The following is an 18,484-nucleotide window of genomic DNA, read 5'->3' as shown; positions in this document are numbered from 1 at the left end:
AGACGCAGGGCAGATTACTGTAGTATTAATTTAACAAATCACTTCTGGCGCTTGAGCTCTTCTGTATTCTTTCTGCATTGTAGGTATTTAAATTCTTGGATGTTATAGATTCGTTGTCTGTCCTGACCGTAACGGGGGAGGCGTGAGATGTGAGAGCGAGGCAAACCTGAACTGACAAGTAATTGTTACTGGAGAACACAGAACCCAAAATAGCAGCCAGACAGACCATTTTGAAGATAGAGAAGAGCCAACTGTATTCTATAACCAACTCCCCCAAGTATTTAGTGACGATGGTTCCAATCATGCTGGGGTACCCCCCACGCTGCGTCTATGACATCTATGCACCACAATGCACCGCCCATGCCACTACTATACAAACCCCCCTACATGCCATACCCTCTATCATCAACTGATATATCATACACCCCCCTCCTCCACGCGCTCCACCTCCTTCAACAACTCCCTCAGCGCGGGCAGGAACAGCCCCGCCTGCTTAAACTCACCCAACTTCACCCGCATCATGTCAAACGCGAACAGCACCTCGACATCGCGGCGGCCGCCGTCGGTCTTGAGGGCCCTCTCATCAACAACAGGCAGCTTGGGGTAGCGCTGGGAGAAGTGGGTGAGCAGGATGCGGCGGGCGTCCATCTGGCGGCCGACGTCGAGGGCCTCGGACAAGGTGGAGTGCTTCTTGGCGAGGGCGTCGCCGCCGAGCTCGTCCTCGAAGGTACACTCGTGGATGAGCAGGTGGGCGCCGCGGCCCAGCTCGGCGAACTGCCGCGAGGGCCGGCAGTCGCCCGAGTAGGCCAGCTTGAGGCCCGTGTCGGGGAAGGTGAGCACGACCGCGGTGGCTTCGTAGCAGTGGTCGACGAAGCAGGATTCGATGTGCGGGAGCTGTAGGGTCTTGCCGTCGACGTTGGGGGGGAAGATGGGTTCGCCGTGGCGGCCAGGGAGCGGGTTGCCGACGCAGCGGAGGGTGACGGGGATGATGCGCTCCGGGCTGAGGTCTTGGACTTGGTGGAACTCGCGAATAAAGTCCTGGTACTTTGACGTGGCGATGAGCGCCAGTTTTTTGTCCTCGGGGGCAACCTCGCGCCAACGGGAGATGACGCTGACGGTGCCGAGGTGGTGGTCGGCGTGGGCGTGGCTAATGTAGATGGCGCGGAGATCCCGGAGGACTTCATCGGCACCCTCGTAACCGAAGGCACGACGGAGCTGGCCGAGCGTGTTCTCGCCGCAGTCGAGAATGTAGTTACCCCAGCCGGGGACGCGAATCAGAGTGGCCGACACGTTGCGGTATTTGGACGGCATGGCCGAGCCGGTACCGAGCGGGACGATTTCGGTCTGCGGGCTGGGCAGGTCCTGCTGCGACTTTTCCACCTTAGCAAGGAAGGCCGGCTCAGAAACGGCCTTTTGGGCAATCTTGGCTAGCTTCATGACCTGTGGCGTGTACGTGGACAGCTCCCAGAGAGGTCGCTTAGTATCCATTGGTGGGACGACAAGGTCCGTGACGAACGAGGGTTTTGGAGCAAGCTGATATTTGAGGCCGGGGGGGCCGACCTCGGCGGTAGATTGTAATTCTCCACCGAGTTTAGACTTCGGTTGGGTGTCGAACACGGGGAGAGGAAACCTGTCTCTATCGACACAATTCATCTTGATGAGTTGGGAGGTAGGGGACTCGAGGGCCGGGACGTTGGGGCACACGGCGCTGCCTAGCACCATGTGCTTGGCTGACGAGTGTGTCTTGATGAATTGCTGCACCCCTTCGCTTTCAAGCGTGATACCGTCGGAAAGGATCCAATACACGGAATCAATTCCCTTCATGATCTCCGGGTTCGACCATTCGCGACGGTCGAGCAAATCATCGATCAGATCCGGGGACGTAAGATCGATGACGGCAAAACCGCGACCTTCAATCTGCGCCCCCATGACCATATCTGGAGTGACGATGGACCCGTCCTTCCCAGGCACAGATTCACCCTTAGTGAGCTTTTTGAAGTCGGTCCTGATGACGCCGAGGCTGGTAGCGGCCTGGGGGTCGAACTTGCCGCGCCGCGCATGACACTTCACGATATAACACATGGACTGTTTGGACGGCTTCGTGGGGGGGAGTTCGGGAATTTGAGACGCCGGCCAAGGCATCCGGACGAGGACCTTGGTGTTGGGAGACTCGGAGGCGGGGGGGCCGGTGTAAGGCTCAATGTGGCCCTGCTCGTTTCTGATAAACATCTGGGCTGGCAGCTGCACGTCCGCAAGCTTCACCTCGCGCAGGGTATCGAGCTTCCACTTGGAACAGAACATGTCCTTGACCACGGCTTCTCTGATATTCTGATCCGCTTCCTCTGCTACCAGATTCTCGCGCGGCTCTGATGACGAGCTCAGCTTCCGCTTCTTGGGTGAGCTCTCCCCGGAGGGACGGGCCGCTGGTTTCTCTTTCGACAACGGGATAGACCAGACACGGATATTCTCATCCTCGTAGTCCGGGTCGTCCTTCCCCTCCAGGTCGGCGCGGGGGTCACACTGCAGCTCCCTGGTGTGGACGGGGAGGGCTTTCCGAAGGATAAAACGGCGAGCAGAGGCGAGCAGGTGTACCAGGTTCTTTCCACCATGTATATTCAAATGAGAAAGAGCCATTTGGTCCTTGTCCTTTTCCTTCCTGCCCTGCCTGCGTAGCTTTTCGTTTGTGAGTTCGATGTCGGCGATGGACGCGGCCTTGAGGTCGGCAAGGGTGAGGATCATGCCGAGCAGGCCGCCGGTGGCCTCCCAGTCGATGCATCCCGTGAGAAAGATATCTTGGATCCTTGCGAGCGACACCTTGCGCTGGACCATGGTGCGCTGCGTGCCCTCTGCTATGCGACCGAAGAGGTAGCGGCGATTGTCGAAATGCAGCATGAGGCACCCCCCCGGCGTGTCAGCCGTGGGGGTGCTCAGGATCTGGACGTAGCACAGCATGCCGGTCGGTGGAGGGAGGATGGTGATGGCGGGGTGAGGACCCTGGTGCGGTCGGGAGGAGGGGACGATGATAAAGCGAGGGGCACTCGGCCGAGTTCGCCCACTGACCTCGACGAGCCGGGAAGTAGAATTGGGAAACGGCGATGTGGGAACTATGCCCGCACTCGGTTGGCGAAGCTGCGGTGATGGCTTTGCTGCTTGGAGTTTGGCGAGGGAGCGAAAGCGGCGGGAGGAGCAAGCAGAAAGCGCAGAAAACGCAGGCGGCGAGGAAAAGTGCAACCGCAGCGATGGGGTTGGCACCGTTTGGAGTTTGCACGAGACCCGCACAACCTTTGCGTGTGCGGCTGCATACATTTAGGATCAGGCGCCTCCGCACGCACGCCGCTTTAAACTACCCGTCCGAAGGGTGTCCTGAATTTTCATGGGTTCTGTTGGTTGAGGGAGGCGAGAGTTTGGCCGGTGACTCAACCTCGATTTGTTACTTGCCGAGGGAGGTACATACATCTGAAGTATGCACAGCACTGCTAGGTTGACTTTCCCGCGCTTCTTAGCGGTTGAAGCGCGCTGGACTTTTTTTTCTGCTGGCTAATTGCGGGTCGCGAAGGCGGCTGCTTGATACGGCAGGCGGTGAGATCTATATTAAGGGTTGGGGTTGGCTATGTGTTGCTCGCCGGCACCACAAACGACTTCCCTACCTTGTATTCATGTCGTTAACTCCTTGCGCTGCACCGACTTTCGGAAGGTGGGATGGCGCTGAGTCAAGGCTCATGCAAGCATGTCTTAACCTACCGATAACACCCATCTATCGCGGCGGTATGTGTACACTCCATCCCTCCCCCCTTTTCAACCCCCTGCCCCCTATCCTCATCCCTTATTAACATCACGGTCGTTGTCCATCAAAGTCCATTTTCCTCATCGCATCTCTCACAATCCCCTCTGCCTCGGCAATCACATCGTCACCTTTCCTCCAGGTATACAACTTCACCCCTTGCTTATCCAGTCTCTCGTGGGCCATTGCCAGCCTCTGCAGCCACAAGGCCACTTTCTTGTTCAGAGCCGCCGTTGCCGCCGCGCCGTTTGGCGGCGTCCCTGTCTCAGAGATACTGGCTGGGTATCCGCCAGAGACGTTCGGGAGGGGCTCCATCTCGGGCACGTCCGAGTTAAAGTAGCCGCTACTGCGCGGTTGTTGTGGGTGCTGCACCATCGGGGCGGTGCCGCGGCGGCGGGGAGGCGGGGGAGGTGGCGGCGTCGGTTTCGAAGTGTTGGGAGGTGTCCCAGCAGAAGTCCGTGGCCGGAGGGGTAGCCCTGGGCTAGGATCAGGCCCGGTAGGAGTACTTCTCTGGCTGGTGGTGCTGATATCAGAGGGCGTGCTCCGCAACGCAGCTGGTTTGGCTGGCCGTGGTGGCCGTTTCCGAGACGGGACATCCGAGCCTGGAGTGCTGAGATTTGCTAGGTCCTGAAGACTCCCAGTTGTAGACCTTGCCGGCTCGGGTTCGTCAAAATCAATCAACGTCCCCATGATCGGCCCTGAGCTCGCGGGTGGGGCTGTCGCTCGGGGAGGCAGTTGTGGTCTCCTCTCAAGCTCGTCACCGGCTGATTGACCCCCTGGCCTAGCTCTATTGCTCCCTTGCCTGCTTCGTTGCCCCGAGTCTATGCTGTATGATGAATCGAAGAACTTTGTTTCGTCAGGAGTGGTGACATCGCGAACGAAGACCGCCAGGATGCGGTCGGGGTTGGCCAGGGCAAGTTCGGTATAGACTTCCAGGTCTGCCTCCCCGCTGTCTCCAACGAGAAGAAACTTGCGTTCCGGGAAATCCCTAATGATGGCTTCCAACGTCCCCTTCTTTCTCTCCGCAACCGGTTCGAAAATACCCTGAAGCATACCGCTGTAGTGTTTCAGATGCATTGACCCCTGAGGTAGGCCCGCCGTGTGGAGGAAAGTCGCGAGAACCGGGTACAGCTGCCATGGACTGTTGGAACAATAATGCATCTTGACGCCCATGTTGTGCATCGTGTGATACCATTCTTTGACACCGTCCACCGTTAAATCGGCCAGGTCGCGCACCAAAGCGTTCCTGAAAATCTCGCGGGCACCCATTGAGATATTGGAGTGCTTGATCGTGTCGTCGACGTCACTGATCAGGCTGACCCCTTTGGAGCCGGTGATCTCGACAGGCTTCGTGGTTGAGATACTCTCGTTCGCCAGGACCCTGACATCTGTCGGAACGAATTCGAGGGCGACGCGAGCGTTGAAGTGTCCGGAGTCGTCGGTCATAACTGTGTGGGACCGTGACTGTTCCTCGTTGTAAAAGAAGATGGTGATGGGAATTTGCACCAATGGTGTTGTCATGAAAGGCCCAAGGCGTGCCATGAGATTCGCGTTGGCGACTGCGAGTTCTGCTTCTGTCATGTCGGTCTGTGACATGGTGGGCGTCCTCCCTGACAAGGTGGGCGATGTCGGCGCTGATGCAGAAATCTGGTTGTTCCCCTTCAAACCGCCCGGCGCCTCGCTGTACCCTCCCCTGTTCGCGACCTCCTTTTCGTCCTGCCCGCGTTTCTCGATCTCTCGGGCCTCCCGGGCGATTCTCTGCTCTTCCTTCATTTCTTCATATTCTTCATGCGAGCTCGCTGTAGGCTCCGATTGTACCGTGGGCGCCGGAACCCCACTCAGTCTCCTCGCAAGACCAACCAACATACGGTTCCGTCGTGTCATGGGCCCCTTGCTGGGCATGTATATCCATCCCCTCACATCCACATCCACCACGGCCTTCTCATCCTCGGCCCTCGCCCACTCCTGGCTCCAATACTCCTTTTCACTCATCCCCATCTGCGCCGCGTTCGCGGCCTGGAACGACTCCCCCGGCGGCAGCCCACCCCGTTCAGTGAACTCCCTCACATGCTTCTTCGCATACGTCGGAAACAGCACCATCTGCTCCTCCCCCCTGGTGATGATCGAGACCTCGGGAAACGCCCCCGGAATCGAGACCTGCGCGCCCGTCATATCCACGCCCCGAATCCTCGTATTATTATACTGCTCCTTCAACTCGCTCGCGGCGGCCACCCCGGCACGGTACACGCTCCCCGCGACCGCGGCTAGCTTCTTCCGGCGCGACCCGCGCTCGCCCGGGGGCGTGGAGGCGCCAGACCCCAGGCCCGTCCCGTACGACCCGTACGGGCTGTAGCCATACCCACCGCCACCGCCACCGCCACCGCCGCCGCCGCCATATTGACTCTGCATCGCCGTCCGCGCCGCGCGCCCGTCTGCTACGTCACCGCGACCGCCCTTCGTAGGCACAGGCGCTGGCGCAGGCGCATGCGCATGCCCCGCCCCGCCGCGCCCTACAGAGGGGGACCCGGCCGCCGACCCCTTGCTACCCAGGCCCTTGCCAAGCGCAAGCCAACGCCAACGCGCCTTCACCAGGCCCCCAACACCAACAACAGTACCGAGGCGGGCCCTGCGCTCGCGCTTGCGGCGCTGGCGCTCGACGATGAAGCGGTAGATGCGGCTCTGCAGGCCGCGCCGGTAGCGCGGGAGGGTGTCGAGGCGGAAGCGCTGCAGGCGGTCGCGGTAGGCGGCGGGGAGGAGGTAGTCGAGGACCGAGACGCGGCGGTGCGGGCGTGGATAACCGTGTTGTGGTCGGGGTGGTTGTTGTTGGTGTGGGAAATGGGGGTTCGCGCGTGCTGGTGGCGGGAGGGGGAGGCGCTTGGGTCGGACGAGGTGGGGTGGTAGGGGTGGTGGTTTGAGGGGCGCCACCGTTGATGGTGAGGTGAGGTTTGTTCGGGAGAGGGAGGTTATGGTGGTTCTTTTTAGAGTTTCTTTTTTTTTTTTGGGAGGGTTTGGTTTAGCTCTGGCGAAAGATTTGGTTTGCGCTGAAGGATTGCTGACGAGCTTGGCTGGATTCCGATTGTTGATCGCGTGTCTACCGGATCAGATGTCTTGAGGTATGTACTGGTAGGGAGGCGCAATATAGAAGGTTAGAAGCAAGGCAATTGATCCCAAAAAGAATCTTGAAGTAAACTCCCATGTTTTAATTTAACATCCGTCCTGACCAGGAATGCGCAAAGCTGTTGTTTCCCGGCTCTTGCCCCTGGGCTGTCGCCTTACGTCACCCGCTGGCCAGGGCGGGGCGAGTGAACTACAGGGGTGTAATTCTGGAGGACTCGAAACAGGACTTGAAGCAAGCAAAAATGCACCTCTCGGTATGAACAATAACATGTACAAAGAACTATCTGGATATCACTAAAAGCTACCTCCTCCCCTTACGCCCTGCCGGCGCTTTTGTCTTGGGCTTCGTGACCTTCTTCAGGTTCAGTACCGCTCCCTTTCCGTCTCTCTCCGCCCGCCCCTTCTTCCACCCAGTCGACTTGCTGTCGCTCCTCTCCGCCTTGGAGTCGAGCTTCTTCTTGTCCTTGTTACTGAGTCTGCCCGCACCCTTCTTCTTCATCGCCTCTCGGACACCGTTGAGCTCAGCCCGCCCGAGCTCCTTGGCCTTCTTCTTGTCCTCCTGTGTCTCGAACCACGTTCTCTTCGGCCGCGCGTTGATTTCCTCCTCGTGCTTAATCATGTTCTCGCCCTTCTTGACTTGCATCTCGATCTGGGCCAGCTGTTTCTCCTCCTTCTCCTCCTGCAGGATTTCGTCAATTTCATCCTCCATTTCGTCAATCTGATCCTGCCACTTGTCCGCGTCCGCTGGGTCAATGACTCGGCTGATGATCTTTGCGCCCTGCGCTTTGCCAGCCCTGACAGCCGACTTCACGACCTTTCGGTCCGGTTCCGCTGCCAGTGTGATGGCAACACCACTGCGGCCCGCACGAGCCGTACGACCAACACGATGGACGTAAATGTCCAGGGATTGGGGCGCTTCGTAGTTGATGACGGTGTCGATTCCCTTAATATCCAAACCACGAGACGCAAGATCAGTGGCAAGCAGATGGTTTACTTTGCCGTCCCTGAATGCTTCGACGCTGGCAATTCGCTGGGTTATGTTAACATCATGGTGCCGTGGTGGGTGAGAAATAGGTGGGGAAACTTACCTGAGCCTGGTTCATGCTTCCATGCAGCTCTGTGCTCGACAGTCCCAGCAAGCCGAAAATGATGCGAGTCTTGTGAGCAGTCCTCTTCTGCCTAAAGAATATGATGACCCTTTCGGTGTATAGAGTCTTGCAGATATGCGCTAGGTAACCCATGCGCTTCTCCTCGCGCCCCGGTCGCAGTCGCACAAACTCTTGCGCCAGGGTAACGGCCGTTTGTTTCTGGGAATCGACCATGATCCGAGCCGGCTTGTTGAGACCGACCCGAATCAGTTTGTCGACTGTCGACGTCATGGTGGCGGAGAACAGCATTGTCTGGCGCGACTTGGGCAGCGTCGTCAGGATCTCGTTCAATTCGTCCGCAAAACCGTCCTCGAGCATCCTGTCGGCTTCATCGAGTACCAGAATCTCGACCGTCTCAACAGCGAAGCTCGCCGAATTCCGCATATGATCGATGAAACGACCGGGCGTGGCAATCACCACGTCCGGTCTTAGGCGCAGCTCGCCCTCTTGGACCTTCAGGCTGAGACCACCAACAGCAAGACAAAACTTGATGTCGGTGTGGCCGGCCAGCTTGGTAGCCACGGAGTGACACTGGATCGCCAATTCACGGGTGGGCGTTAGGACCACGACTCGTGTGGTTGGTACCTTCTTGGGCCGATATAGCAGCCGCTCTAGGATGGGCACCACGAACGCAGCCGTCTTGCCGGAACCCGTGACGGCGCCACCAACAACGTCCTTGCCCATCAACGCGATCGGTATCGTCTTGGCCTGGATAGGGGTCGGTTTCGTGAACCCGACCGAAGTGAGGCCCCTAAGAATAGGTCTTGATAGCGACATCCCTTGGAATGAGGACAGCCCGCCTTTCTTGCCGACATTTTCGGTCTCCTCCGGCGCGGCGAAGAACTCTTTCCGCCTAGCTTCTTCCTCGGCGTCTTCTTCGTCGTCGTCCTCGGACGCTTCGTCGTCGGGATGTTGCACAGGTGTAGCCACCGAATCATTGTCTGACGCGGCCTCATCGTCATCTTGACCGTCCGCCTCTTCCTCGGCCGCACTCCCCTCGCCGTCTCCCATCTCTTCGTCCTCCTGCTCTTCACCACCCTCCGCCTCCTCGTCCTCCTCCTCGTCCACATCGGACCCGACCCCCATCCCAAATGCATCCTCAGCCAGCACCTCATCGTCGAGATCCAAATCCACCTCCCCCATATCCTCAACTTCCACCTCCTCCTCCACCTTCTCCTGTCCCTTTTCCTTCTTCTCCCTCCGCCTCCGAATAATCTCATCCAGATCCACCCCACTCTTCGCCTCCTGCCCACCATTACCACCAGCGCCCACCACGCCCTTCTTAGCACTCTCAAACCCCCACCCCTCAAATCCGCCCTCCTCGAACCCATTCAACCCATCATCACCCCCACCAGCCACAAACTCAAAGTCCGAGTCCATGGCGCCATCGTCGGCATCATTGGCGCCCCAGAGACCGGTCGCCTCGTCCCCCTCCTCATTATCATCTTCACCCCCCTCCTCACTAGCAGCAGTTTTCCCCTTCTTCCCCTTCTTATCCTTCTTATTCTTCTTCCCCTCCTTTTTCGCCCCAGCAGCAATCTTCGCCTTCTTATTCGGCCGCCCAGCAGACGCAGCAGCAGCGGTAAGGAGTGTCTCTTCCTCTTCCTCAATGACGTCGGGCTCGTCGTTGTCCGAGATGGTGTGGATGAAGTCGTCGTTGTCGGGGAGCGACTTGCGCTTTTGGGAGGGCGCCATCTTGGGAAGGTTGCGGCGCGGCTGCCAATTACCGGGGGGCAATTGGTGTAGGTAGGTGGTTTTGGGGTGTGTGGTGGTTGGTGGTGGCGGGGTTCTGCGCGTGTCGCGAGAGATCGAAGCTGGGAGGTGGTAGGTTGGCCGGTTTTTTTTTTTTTGGGATGCAGAGGCCGCTGGAACTTTTTCTGCCGGGCGGTGAGGGGTGCGTTTGGTGGTGGGTGTTCGGTGGTTTGGCGGCCGAGGTGCCCGCTGTGGGGTCTGTTGGCGGTTGGGATGGTGCCTGTGGGCCGGTTTGGTTGGTGCTGGGGTTGGTTTGTTCAGCCCTGCCTGCCTGCCCGGGAAGAGGTGATGGAAGCGGTTCACTTTCGTCGAAGTGCAGGCATTTCATCCATCTGCAGGCACCCAAGTCAAAGTCTCGGCGACCCGTTGGACAAGACACGCGACAAGTGCCGAGGATTGAATAATACCTATCAGATACTCGGAGCGTTGTCCGGGCTTTTCTGAGCTCGCCAGGTGGGCTGATTCGTGTACCGAGGCCATGGGCATTTTCAGGACAAAACCTCAAATTGGATAGAGTTCATGGGCATAGGTTATGACTTTGTGTGTATAAACTCCTTTTTCAGTGAGGCACTATATTCAAAACCCAGACCTTTACCGGCCGGGGAACAGCGTCACCAGTTCGTCAAATGTAGCTCGTAGAAATCCCCAACGCCTTGCCAATGGTATAATGCTCCACCTCTTTCCAGTCAGTCCAGGTATATCCCGAGTCGTTCCGCGGTGTGTGTGACTTTTGCCTCCCTGTCAGATCCATCCTCCTCCGTTCCATGCTGTGTAGGTCGGTAGTAGTAGTAGTAGGTATTAGGTGAGAAGAAAGGGTATAAGGTGCTCGAATCCTCTCCAAAACGGTCCACGACCCATCACCAACGTCACCTGGGTCCCTCGCCCAAATCATGCTCCTCGGCCTCCCTCTCTCCCTCCTTGCTCTCACGCTTCGCGCTTGTGGCCTTGGCCCTCGCCTTCGCCTTCGCGGCCCTCAGCCTCATAATCTCAACATCATCCAACAAAAACTTCTGCTCATCAATCTCGCGTCCCTGCCCATGATGTGGCCCACTACTACCACTGCCACCGGCAGCACCATTATAAGCGCTGTGTGGCTGGTAGGGGCGGAAGGGCAGCTGGGGCGCGTGCTGCGGGGCGGCGCCGGGCAGCTCGTACTCGACGATGTCGGAGGTGTAGTGGTAGAAGCCGTCCTTGGTCGGGGGCAGCTCGGCCTGGGCCTGGGGCTCGGCCAGCTTGCGCACGGCGCCCTTCTCCATGGCCTCGAAGTCCGCCGTCGTGGCGTACGGCGGGAGCGGGCCCATCGACGCCCCCAGCAGCGGCGAGTCGGCCTCCCACGAGAACTGCCGCTCGTGCGACCCGGCCGACGACGAGCTCGCCTCCTGGATCCGCCGGTTGACGATCGACTCGTCCGGCGGCACGGTCGGGGACACGACGAGCGGCGTGGGCGTTACCCGGTTGGGGCCGTACGAGACGACGATGGGGATGGCGCCTTGTTGGCGCGGCGGGGAGGTTTTGGAGTCGGGCGTGGGCATGGGGAGTGGTGCGGGCGGCGGGATGCTGTAGTTGGAGTAGTCGCTGTACTCGGCCGAGGGAAGGGGCATCATGGGGACGTGGCCCGGTACTTGCTCGATACCGCCGGGGGTTACTGGGGTGGTGACTGGGTTTATATTCAGTCGCGGGGTGATGCGGGGTGTGAGGGTCGGTGTGACGGGGTTGGGGCCGTAAGATACGACGGTCGGCGCGGAGGGTTGGAGTTGGGATTTCAGCCGCGCTGCTGTGAGCTCCTCTCGTTCGATGCTGCGCTCGTGCGTCCAGAAGCCGCCGGACTGCGAGTGGGTGGGCGACTGTGTCGTCGTGGGAGAGTGCGAGTGGGTAGAGAGTGTTTGCGAAGTAGAGTGGAGCGAGCGCACGTCTTCGTAGCCCATCGAGCCGGGGAAGCCGTCGTATACTGGCTGTATGGGGCAGAGCGGCTCATCAGAGCTCCCCGACGTTTCCGATAACGCACCCCCCCGCTTCTTCTCCGGCCCTTTCCTTCCCCGGCGACCTTGGTCGAACATGTTGCCGGATACCTCAGTATCTGGCGTGCGGCGCCGGCGCCTAAAGTACAAGAAGGACGCCATCGCGCCGATAGCGATGCAGATGAGCGCGACTCCGACGCCCAGGGCTGCTCTGGCGCCTGTGCTGAAGCTGTCTCCCCTAGCGTCAGGCTGCTTTGAGTCCACGTCGGCGGCTGTGCGGGCTGTCAAAGGGGGTGTCGTCGAGAAGGGTTGCACGCGGGGTGTTTCTGGCGCGTTGTTTGCCGAATAACCGTCCGCGTTGCGCTGGTCCGCGGACAGCAGAAAAGTCTCGCTGGTCCGTCGGCAGTCACCAGAATGGGAGCCGAGCTCGAACCAACAAGGATCGTCGGACAGGAAGGTTAGAGTAACGGTGGCGCTCCCGTTGAACGGACCGACATCGTCGTCTCTGAACTCTAGAAGGGGAGGGTCAGTGCAATTGCTTCAGATGGTTTGCGGAAGCATGCGATCAAGGATGGCCGGCAGCGGCAAGCTGCGTGCTTGGGAGATAAGGAGGAAGTGTGGCGGAAGGAAGAGACAGGGTGGATTCGGGTGCAACTTGGCGACCCAGGTGGAGGAGGGGACGGCACTAACTTTGCGTTGCTCGCCCGGTCGCGCCGCACCAACACGACAGTGAAGGATGGGCGAGGTCGGAACGGTAGGTGATGTTGATGGTGTCGAGGTGGTGTAGTGTGAGTCCTGATGTTGGAAACAGGAACTCGGCTTCACAGGTTGCGCTCGCAACACCGGCGGCGCTCGTCAGCAGGGTTGGGATTGCGAAGAGAGCGATGGGTAAGGTCTGGCGGCGCCGGCTGTTCCGCAGAGTCACAGTAGCCGTCCGTTTCGCCGTCGCCATAGCCGCGGCAGAGCGAAAAGAGGCGGGATTCGTCTCAGGGAGACATGGACTCGCTCCAAACCATCACAGACGGCGTGAGTTGCTCGGGACTTCAGATGAGACACAGGACAAACGGTCAAACGGTTGGGATGGAAGTGTGGGCGGCAGAGCTGTCTTGCAGGCGGGAGGAGTGGATCGACGGAGTCGATGGAACAAAAGCTCCAGCGGTGCGCAGTGCCTGGTCTCGTTGCGAGAGCGGGCGGGCGCGGGAGGAGGGCGACGGGCTGAAAGGGCCAGGGGCCAGGGATTGGACAGCCAGACGAGGAGCTGGAGCGCCCCCTTTGGTGTTGGGACTTGGGGAGACACCGAGACCCGCTCCTGCATGAACTTCCTGGGACCCATGTTCCATGCCACCACCCACCACCCATGCCCACGAAAGCCGACTAGCCGGTTGTCCAGCCCTCTCGATCTCCTGCGCAAGAACGGCAAAGCAGCCTTCTGCCCTATGTCCACAGTACGACGACGGGAGAGGCGCGATTCCCCGAGCGGTCAGCAGGTTGGTCTTAGTCGCCCACTTTCGTCGACGACACTCTCGATGCATCCATCTCTGATTTCTCCCGTGTTTCTGTGCCGCGGCGATGCTGCGGCCTGCCCCGTTTTCGGTGCCAAAGCCGCTGGATTCAGCCCTGTGTTCAATGCTCGGTGGCTCCGTCTGTTCGTGCAGAAGAGTCTGGGGGTGGCGTCGAGTTGAAAATGTGTCGGGCTGGCGTTGCATTGCCCGTGTCAGGCGCTCTGTCTCTCGTCCTCATTCGGCCCCCGCACTTCCTCAACCCAAAACCAAAACAACAACCAACGTGCCAACCCACTGTCCCTACGAAGTACCTATGTACGTACCTAGCCTAGCTGGGCCAGACCATAAACACGTAAGCATTGAGGTCAAGATGCGACGAAATTTGATGCGAGGGCGCGATGGCCATCTTTCCAAGTGACGATCGATTTAATAAACGAGGATTGTCAACGGTCACAACACGACTCTTCTGTTGTTGACTGTTCGTGTTGCCGCTGCCCGCGCTGCCCACCCACTGATGGGCACTGCAAGTTGCAGCAGTTGGTGGCTTCCATCCAATGCTTCCCAATTCAACTTCGCCCACTCCATAATTAGCGCGCGAGCCCTGAGGCGCATGGCGTCAAGGAGCGGCTTCTGATTGGTTAACAGGTCCGCGCACTGCCAAGGTTCGTTTCACTTCTCCTCGCATCTGCAACCTCCTCAACCTGAACGGGCAAGTTGGGTTGTGGTGCCGCGACCCTGAGTTTTCGATCGAATCGAGAAGAAACCTGGAGGTCAATGCTAGTAAAAAGTTTGATGAAAAAACCTCAACGTGGTTTTGACAGCGGGCACTGCAACGCCGCCACGAGCCTGGCCCCCAAACGGCATTCATTCATCGGGTCGCAAATTTTGCGCTGCGGGGCTGTACGGAACTGCGGCCCCGTCCAAGTGTCACGTCGCACGGATCGCTTGAGCAAAGCCGGCTGCTTTCAGAAGCTGGGCATTGGGAATTGCGCGGGAAATGATCTGATGATTCTGACCTTGACCTGGCAAGCGCGGGACGGGCAATCCAGAAAGGTTCTGAGTAAGAAGTGAAAAGGGCCTTGTGTGTCACAGCTGAGGCACGGTTAACAAGAGCAACGTGGTCATGCAGTGTGGCAGTTGATCCGGCTGAGCTCGGCTCTTAAAAGTGACACTTGGGCGACTGCCCTTTTCACAGGAGATACGAACATCGGTATGTAGATTCCATGCGACTTAACGTTCAGGAACCCGGTCTTAGCAACCCGTTTTCATTTTATATCTCTTATAGAAACAGTCACTCGAGAATCAACAAGATGACGATTTGAGACCTTCACCCCCCTCGCAAACCCACGTCATTCGTTGTAACTCCACACCTCGAGGTTCCGGGCTTGAAACAATGTGTCTATGATCAAAGAATGGGTTGTCAGCTAAAGTGTGGCTCAGGCGCTGTTTCCTCAAACGCAGACTCACCTGATTCCGGTCCTGGCGATCCCGAGGAGCCTTCCATCTGGAGGTTGATGATCCTGTCGTTATCGTCAGCTTCTCATCCTCGTATTCGAACCCATCACCCCCCTTCGACGAAACTGAAAATAAAACTCACAGATACAACGCCTTCCCCACGTACCCCCGCCCATATTGCGTCTCAATCACCTGCCCGTCCATGGAGAACTTGACACTCACGTCCCGCCCATTAGCGTCCCTCACCTCGCACAGGATCTTGTGAAACTCCCCGGGGCTCGGATAGGACACATCGCGGGCCCGGACCTCGGAGGAGGTGTTGAAGGTGTTGAAGGAGATCTTGCCGCTGCCCTTCCACTCGGCCATGTCGACCTCGGGGGGCCAGCCCTCGACGGCGGTCAGCCAGAAGGCGGGCCAGGTGCCGCGGCCCGTGGTGGCGCGGAACTCGCCCGCGAAGTCGTACCCGCCCCCGGGCGACACGTTGAAGTGCTCCTTGGCGTGCACCGCCCCGGACAGGTAGCGGATCGGGATCTGCTTGCCCCCGTGCGACGCCGGCTTCTCCCCCTCCGCCCGCCGCGCCGTCAGCGTCAGCGCGCCGTCCGCCAGCGTCGCCTGCGACTGGGTCATGCGCGCCGCGCCGTTGTGGTCGCTGCCCCAGGGGTACAGGTACTTCCAGTCCGTGTCGAAGTCGGATTGGGAGTTGAAGGACGTGTTTGGGATCATGATGTGCTTGGCCAACACGGCGGGGAGGGTAGGAGCCAGCAGCAAGGCTGCGAGGTAGGCGGTGAGGGCCGTCATTGTGGTTGATTTTGACGGACCCGAATGTCAAAGTCCTGGAGATGGGAGTCCTCGAGGGAGACTGCCAGGTGCGCGAAGGCGATGAGGTGCCATAGAGAGCACGTTATATAACAGGCCATCGTAACCGGGAAGGGAACGTTGGTTATGGAGATCTGCACCTCATTCGAGGAAGATTTGAGCTCCTGAGGGGTGATGGCATGCTGCTTCACTCGCTGGTTAATCTATTCGAGAATAACCCTTGCCTTGGGGTAAAGTCTAATGTCCGGGATCAACTCATCCGTTGCGAGGGCTTGATAGAGACTTGAGTGGAATTCTCATAACTAAGCTGCAAATGATTTAAGCCATCTTCCATCTCAAAAAGGAATAAAACCTTTAGGTATTTGGTTCCATTGTTGACTTGGTTATTTACTTAACAGTACTAGATCAAAGAAATCTACGTAGCATCACATGCATCTCATCGCCAAGCTGGCTTGGAAGTGCTTGTTTCCGAGATAAGATGCCCGATCCCAGCGCCGGGCCTTGCCGTACGATGCCGAAGTTCGAACCACGCACGAGCGGCAATTGAGGCCGGGTGGAAGGCCGGCCTTGGCATATCTTGCGTCGACGACCCGGCCCCGGCGGCTCGGGAAAGGCCGAGGGTTTCGGATGGTGCTGCGTTTCTGGTGGGGGATTGCTGGTATTGAGTCAAGTAAACCCTCATTCTCCAATTATCTTCTTCCGTGGCGCCGTGGGTCACCTGTGCTAACCCGAGCCCACACCCGGCAGCCGTTCCGCAATCCGTTACCCGACGGCAAGCGCTCTCCCGGCGGGTTGCCCCTCCCCCACCTTCGGCCTTTCGCCCCTACTGTGTATGGCCGGGGCACTCCGAGTCTCGACACCAATATTTACTTTATGCGCCCCCGACTAGGGGACCTTCTTTAACTCTCAGCACCAACTCCAATACCAACTTCAAAATCTGTAACTACTGCCTAGCAAACAGCCCAACACCAGCCAAGATGGCAGCCGAAAAGACCGCCGCGTGGGAGAAGTCGATCCAGCGCAACCCGCACCCCGACTTCAAGAAAGTCGAAGCATCCCGCCCACCCTTCGACCCCTCCACCACCCTCACTTACACCCAAACCCCGGACCCCAACTGGCGGTTCGGCTCCGGCGCCAACTCCACCACCGACCCATCCGACGCCGCGAAGAAGCACATCGCAATCGACCCGTACGAAGCGGACCGCCCCGCCGGGTTCAACTACAAGCTCCTGATCTCCGCCATCGTGCCACGGCCCATCGCCTTCCTATCCACCCGATCCGCCGACGGATCCACAACCAACCTCGCCGTGTTCAGCTACTTCCAACTCATCGGCCACGACCCGCCGCTCTTCGTGGTCGGCTTCGCCTCGGCGCTCGAGGCCGGGCGCGCCAAGGACTCGCTGCGCAACCTGCACGAACGGCGCGAGTGCGTCATCAACATGATCAGCGAGGGCTTCGTCGAGGCCGCCAACAGCACCAGCGTCAACGCGCCCTACGGTGTGAGCGAGTGGGCCGTCAGCGGGCTGACGCCTGTTTATGACTGTGAGACGGTTGGCTGTGCGCGGGTGAAGGAGGCGGTGTTCTCGATTGAGGGCAAGTTGGAGAGTGTGAGGGAGTTTGAGAGCCGTTCGACGCCCGGGAAGGTGACGGCTACGCTGGCGGTGATTGAGGGGACGCGGTTTTGGGCTAGGGAGGATGCGGTGAATGAGGAGAGGAATATCATTGACGCGAAGGTGAGTTTGAAGTCTGAGCTGTGAGAGATAGGGGGTGATGCTGACTTGTGTGTGTTGTAGGTGCTACGGCCGATCAGCAGGTTGGGGGGGATCACATATGGTCGACAGACGGAAGCATATGAGCTACCACGGCCGGACTTTGAGAAGGATTTGGGTGGTATGGAGGGCGCGAAGAAGTTGGAGAGCAAGGATATACCCAATTAGGGTAGGCTACGGAAAGGCCGAGTCACGTTGCTTGTTAGCCACGTTATAGACGGTAGAACTTGGGATAGACAACGGTAGTAATGTGTGATGATTTATCAAAGGGCTCTCTCTATATTGGAGTTTTAGGGGTAAAATGAACCGGGGAAGGTTGGATGGTAGTCGTAGCCATGATGACATCCTTTCATCTGAAGAGGTAGCTTGAAACAGACGGCGCAAGTAAGAGTAGAAAATACCGTTCCGAAACCATGAACCATTTGAACTTAGACTCTCAGCAAGAGAACAGGGCGTAGTACTTCATAACTCCGTTGCTATTAAAACTACCTATTTAGCACACTGGTATTGAACACCCTGGTACCTCCAACGGTAATTCTATACAACCTCACCCCGGGTTTATACACATTCCCACTACCCCGTCAGGTAACCCACCACCGGACATCGCCCACTCCCAACGCCATCCCCTCCCACGCCAGAATATAAACAACCCCTTTCTTATCCCCAACCGCAACCGCCAACCCAACCGCAACCCAGCAACCACCAAAACCCAGCCCCCCACCCATCAAAGGGGGAAGAAGAAAAGAAGAACCAAAATAACCCAAATAGAAAACCAAAAAAAACAAACCACTAAAACAAATACCCCGCCCCCGCCCGACTCACCACAAACTCGACCCCCAGCCCCCCAGCCCGCTCATGCTCCCACAGCTCCTCCAGTATGACATCCCCCGGCAGCGGCCCGTCCACCATGGTCTCCTTGACGTGCATGACGACGACGGTCAGGCCGCGCAGCGCATTCCGCAGGGAGGGGGACGACGTCGTCGAAGTGGTGGAGAGGGGGAGGGGGGCAAGAGGGGCAGGGTCCTCCTCTGTTGAGGGGCCGTCCCTTTCCGAGGGCTGGTCCTGCTCCCGCTCCTGGCCTTGGGTTGGTGGGGGTGGTGGGAGGTGGGGGGCGGGGATGGTGAGCGGGGATAGGTCGGGTGGGTGGTCGGGGTGGTCTGGTGGTTGTTGGTCGTCTTCTTCGTGG

The 18,484-nt window shown here is 58.7% G+C and overlaps 8 protein-coding genes across 8 annotated transcripts; 2 read left to right on the top strand and 6 right to left on the bottom strand.

Annotated features, from left to right (window-relative positions):
* Positions 1–97: 97 nt before the first annotated feature.
* On the bottom strand, positions 98–3,451 carry B0H64DRAFT_395327 (uncharacterized protein). Its single transcript, XM_062803763.1, has one exon. The coding sequence runs from the start codon at positions 3,304–3,306 to the stop codon at positions 418–420; it is 2,889 nt and encodes a 962-aa protein (XP_062658977.1). The 5' UTR covers positions 3,307–3,451; the 3' UTR covers positions 98–417.
* Positions 3,452–3,814: 363 nt separating this feature from the next.
* Positions 3,815–6,156, bottom strand: B0H64DRAFT_395326 (uncharacterized protein). The gene has a single exon (XM_062803762.1). It carries the CDS (start codon positions 5,951–5,953, stop codon positions 3,833–3,835), a length of 2,121 nt encoding a protein of 706 aa, XP_062658976.1. The 5' UTR covers positions 5,954–6,156; the 3' UTR covers positions 3,815–3,832.
* Positions 6,157–7,149: 993 nt separating this feature from the next.
* B0H64DRAFT_395324 (ATP-dependent RNA helicase DRS1) lies at positions 7,150–9,875 on the bottom strand. The gene is made up of 2 exons (XM_062803761.1): positions 7,987–9,875; positions 7,150–7,928 (listed from the first exon to the last, which is right to left on the bottom strand). Exons 1-2 carry the CDS (start codon positions 9,739–9,741, stop codon positions 7,200–7,202), a joined length of 2,484 nt encoding a protein of 827 aa, XP_062658975.1. The 5' UTR covers positions 9,742–9,875; the 3' UTR covers positions 7,150–7,199.
* A 60-nt stretch (positions 9,876–9,935) lies between these two features.
* B0H64DRAFT_395321 (uncharacterized protein) lies at positions 9,936–10,333 on the top strand. The gene has a single exon (XM_062803760.1). It carries the CDS (start codon positions 10,012–10,014, stop codon positions 10,240–10,242), a length of 231 nt encoding a protein of 76 aa, XP_062658974.1. The 5' UTR covers positions 9,936–10,011; the 3' UTR covers positions 10,243–10,333.
* On the bottom strand, positions 10,320–13,027 carry B0H64DRAFT_359067 (uncharacterized protein). Its single transcript, XM_062801666.1, has 2 exons — positions 12,447–13,027; positions 10,320–12,268 (listed from the first exon to the last, which is right to left on the bottom strand). The coding sequence occupies exons 1-2, from the start codon at positions 12,706–12,708 to the stop codon at positions 10,665–10,667; spliced, it is 1,866 nt and encodes a 621-aa protein (XP_062658973.1). The 5' UTR covers positions 12,709–13,027; the 3' UTR covers positions 10,320–10,664.
* Positions 13,028–14,585: 1,558 nt separating this feature from the next.
* Positions 14,586–15,511, bottom strand: B0H64DRAFT_417162 (uncharacterized protein; the record flags this gene model as incomplete). Its single annotated transcript, XM_062805222.1, has 3 exons — positions 14,586–14,657; positions 14,726–14,762; positions 14,856–15,511. The coding sequence occupies 3 exons, from the start codon at positions 15,509–15,511 to the stop codon at positions 14,586–14,588; spliced, it is 765 nt and encodes a 254-aa protein (XP_062658972.1).
* Positions 15,512–16,235: 724 nt separating this feature from the next.
* On the top strand, positions 16,236–17,750 carry B0H64DRAFT_340941 (uncharacterized protein). Its single transcript, XM_062801240.1, has 2 exons — positions 16,236–17,262; positions 17,323–17,750. The coding sequence occupies exons 1-2, from the start codon at positions 16,507–16,509 to the stop codon at positions 17,464–17,466; spliced, it is 900 nt and encodes a 299-aa protein (XP_062658971.1). The 5' UTR covers positions 16,236–16,506; the 3' UTR covers positions 17,467–17,750.
* Positions 17,751–18,087: 337 nt separating this feature from the next.
* B0H64DRAFT_395313 (uncharacterized protein) lies at positions 18,088–18,375 on the bottom strand (the record flags this gene model as incomplete). Its single annotated transcript, XM_062803759.1, has 1 exon — positions 18,088–18,375. A coding segment is annotated over one exon (288 nt), but the record flags the coding sequence as incomplete, so codon positions are not given.
* Between the last annotated feature and the right edge of the window lie 109 nt (positions 18,376–18,484).

The sequence above is a fragment of the Chaetomium fimeti genome (genome assembly GCF_033439085.1).
Source record: "Chaetomium fimeti strain CBS 168.71 chromosome Unknown B0H64scaffold_4, whole genome shotgun sequence".
NCBI lineage: Eukaryota > Fungi > Ascomycota > Sordariomycetes > Sordariales > Chaetomiaceae > Chaetomium > Chaetomium fimeti.
Note: the sequence above shows the minus strand (reverse complement) of the source record. Positions and strands in the feature narration are given on the sequence as shown.

What these genes read in the sequence shown, in the direction of transcription:
- B0H64DRAFT_395327 (XM_062803763.1), bottom strand. Translation starts at nt 3,306, where the DNA reads ATGTATGCAGCCGCACACGCAAAGGTTGTGCGGGTCTCGTGCAAACTC.
- B0H64DRAFT_395321 (XM_062803760.1), top strand. Translation starts at nt 10,012, where the DNA reads ATGGTGCCTGTGGGCCGGTTTGGTTGGTGCTGGGGTTGGTTTGTTCAG.
- B0H64DRAFT_340941 (XM_062801240.1), top strand. Translation starts at nt 16,507, where the DNA reads ATGGCAGCCGAAAAGACCGCCGCGTGGGAGAAGTCGATCCAGCGCAAC. An exon ending in GGAATATCATTGACGCGAAG is followed by an intron (nt 17,263 to 17,322) that starts GTGAGTTTGAAG and finishes TGTGTGTTGTAG; the next exon opens with GTGCTACGGCCGATCAGCAG.
- B0H64DRAFT_395324 (XM_062803761.1), bottom strand. Translation starts at nt 9,741, where the DNA reads ATGGCGCCCTCCCAAAAGCGCAAGTCGCTCCCCGACAACGACGACTTC. An exon ending in GAAGCATGAACCAGGCTCAG is followed by an intron (nt 7,929 to 7,986) that starts GTAAGTTTCCCC and finishes AACATAACCCAG; the next exon opens with CGAATTGCCAGCGTCGAAGC.
- B0H64DRAFT_359067 (XM_062801666.1), bottom strand. Translation starts at nt 12,708, where the DNA reads ATGGCGACGGCGAAACGGACGGCTACTGTGACTCTGCGGAACAGCCGG. An exon ending in GACCGGGCGAGCAACGCAAA is followed by an intron (nt 12,269 to 12,446) that starts GTTAGTGCCGTC and finishes CTCCCCTTCTAG; the next exon opens with AGTTCAGAGACGACGATGTC.
- B0H64DRAFT_395326 (XM_062803762.1), bottom strand. Translation starts at nt 5,953, where the DNA reads ATGACGGGCGCGCAGGTCTCGATTCCGGGGGCGTTTCCCGAGGTCTCG.